Source organism: Euleptes europaea, chromosome 6 (genome assembly GCF_029931775.1).
Source record: "Euleptes europaea isolate rEulEur1 chromosome 6, rEulEur1.hap1, whole genome shotgun sequence".
NCBI lineage: Eukaryota > Metazoa > Chordata > Lepidosauria > Squamata > Sphaerodactylidae > Euleptes > Euleptes europaea.
In genome coordinates, this window is record NC_079317.1 from 67,963,962 (window position 1) to 67,966,596 (window position 2,635).

The 2,635-nt window shown below is 68.0% G+C and overlaps 1 protein-coding gene across 1 annotated transcript; it reads right to left on the bottom strand.

The window, feature by feature from the left end:
* Positions 1–982: 982 nt before the first annotated feature.
* On the bottom strand, positions 983–2,203 carry FJX1 (four-jointed box kinase 1). The gene has a single exon (XM_056851921.1). It carries the CDS (start codon positions 2,201–2,203, stop codon positions 983–985), a length of 1,221 nt encoding a protein of 406 aa, XP_056707899.1.
* Between the last annotated feature and the right edge of the window lie 432 nt (positions 2,204–2,635).

Sequence of the window (2,635 nt, forward strand, 5' to 3'; positions counted from 1 at the left end):
AAAAACAGGGCTATGTTGGACCATTCTCCCTAATCCAAAATCTGAATAAGTGCGGCATCAGTTATTGGATTATAAATGTTATTCCGTTTTAAAAGTTATTATCAATTAAAAAAAAAAAGACAGAGAAGAAAAGCATGGCAGGGAATACTTGCGGTACTCCCTACTGGAATACTCTGCTTCCCACTGGAAGGGAAAACATAGATGGTCCCTTTCCATATATGGCCAATACAGTTTATAAAGTCTTTTACCAAAGTGAATTCTTAAGGACAGTCCTTAAAATTCAGTAGAAAAACGCCCATTCTGGAAAGTGAAGCCTGTGGGAAATCAAAACCACGAGATCTGTATACTTAAAACAAATATTAGACCCTGCCTGTTCACCAGAGCTCCTAGTGATTTCCCATTCAAGGAACCGATCAAGTACTTCCTTACCATTCACTGGGCCCCTCAAAGCGCCATTCAACACTAAGAAATTGTTTCACGGCGGGGTGGGGGGCCGTGTAGAGGAAACAATATTAGTCTTACAACAGACAATAGTGCAGACAAGGGGCGTCAGGGGGCCAACATGACATCCCACGCCTCCCAAAAAGAAGCACGCCGTGTGTTCCAGTGCATCCTTCCTAAGTATCCAAGCCTACTCAACTCTCCTTCGCCGATCAAGTCTGAAGCCGGCAGCAGGGCAACTGCAGACCAACGCAGGGTGAGGTTTTGCTGCGAGTTCAAGGCCTGGACCGTAACAGGTGAGTTTCAAAGAAAGGACACGAATGTCCAGGAACCCCCCCCCCCCAGTACTGACTCCCTTCCCTCCTGTCAGCGTGAAGCTCCTTCTCGGTCGGCCTGGCGCCGCGTCCCTGCTCGAAATGTGAGCAGCTGGAGGCCCCTGAGCGCCGCCTCCCCCCGGGGCGCAGGCCAGGCCCTTGCAGGGGTGCGCGGGCCAGCCCCGGCCAGGGCGCGCTTCCGTCCCCGTCCCCGTCCTCAGAGGGCCTCAGAGGGCGTCGGCGCGGGCCTGGCAGTGCAGGATGTGCCTGTGGACCAGGTCGACGCGGTCCTGGAGCAGCTGGGCCTGGCGGTGGGAGAGGAAGCCCAGCGCCTGGGCCAGGGGCTCGCGCGCCCGGTAGAGGCGGCGCAGCTCGGCGGCGGCGTTGCGGCGGCGGTGCAGCTCCCGCAGCCGCTGGGCGGTGGCCTCGCGGAAGAGGCAGACGGAGCGCAGCAGGGGCTCGTTGTACTGGTCCCACACGGCCAGCAGCCGGTAGCCGTGGCCCAGGCCGGCCTCGTTGTCCAGGAAGACCAGGCCGCCGTCGGGGCCGCGCAGGAGGTTGCTGGTGGCCCGCTGCATGACGCGCGCGTCCCACTGCAGGCTGAAGAGGTTGCTGGCCAGCCGGTCGAAGTTGCCCGTCAGGTAGTCGAAGAGGATCAGGTCGCCCCACTGCACCAGCTCGGCCAGCTGGGCCGGCGCCAGGCCGCGCAGCTGGGCGGGCGCCAGGGCGGGCTGGGGCCGCCGGCCGGCCTGGGCGCGCCAGGGCAAGGGCGCCACCACGTCGGTGAGGTTGTCCACCCAGCGCGCCAGGCTCACCACGGCGCCCTCGGCCCAGTGCGCGCCGCGCAGCTCCTCGCGCACCGCCGCCCACTGCCCGCCGCGCGCCTCCACCCGCGCCAGCGCCAGCGGCGGCAGGCGCGCCTGGATGCCCAGCAGCTCGGCCAGGTGGTAGCACAGCGCCTCGCCCTGCACCTGCTCCGCGTTGATGCCGTAGCGCACGCACGCCCGGCTCCCGTCCGACAGCACCGCCAGCCGGTTCGAGCCGCGCCCGCAGCCGCCCCGCTCCAGGGACACCACGCGCGCCGACCGCGCCGCCCGCAGCCACGACGCCGCCTCGCCCGCCGAGAAGCCCGCCGGCACCGCCGCCTCCAGCGCCCGGCTCCAGAAGACCCCCCCGCGCACCGGCCAGCCCCAGGGCTGCTCCTGCCCGCTCGCGCCCGCGCCCTCCCGGGGCGGCCCCGGCAGCGTGAGCAGCGCGCGGAAAGTTTTGGGGGCGGCCGGGCCGGCGGGACCCCCCGTCCTCGGCTCCCCGGGCCGCTCCCGCGGGAAGCCCTCGCCGGCGCCCCCCGGCTCCGCCACCCGCTCGCTCCACAGCCCCAGCAGGGACGCCGACGCCAGCAGCCACAGCACGGCCACCGAGCCCAGCCCGGCCAGCCCCGCGCGCTGCATCCTCCTCCTCCTCCTGCTGCTGCTGCTGCTGGGCTTAGGCGGCCGCTGCCTCGCTCCCTGGCGCCGGGACCGGCGGCCGGGCAGCCCCGCGGCTCCCCCGGTCGGAGCTGCCTGCGCTCATGGTGGCTGCGGCCGGCCGGGGCCGACGGGCTCCGAGGGCGGAAAGTCTCCGGCGCCTTGCAGAGCCGCTCGCCCGGTGGGTGGGTGGACGGACGGACGGACGGACGCCCTGAGCTCGAGCTGCGGGACCCGTCTCTGCGCCCAGACCCTCCCGCGATTGCAATTCACAGGCACCGAGACCACGTGGGGAAGGAGGGGGCGGCGCGGGGACCCGGCCCACCGCCCGGCGTGGGCTCCCGCTTAAAGCGGCGATGGCGAGGCGGAGGGGCCGGCCGCGGCGGCCGGGGGCTGCTGCCCGGCGGGGAGCCCTCC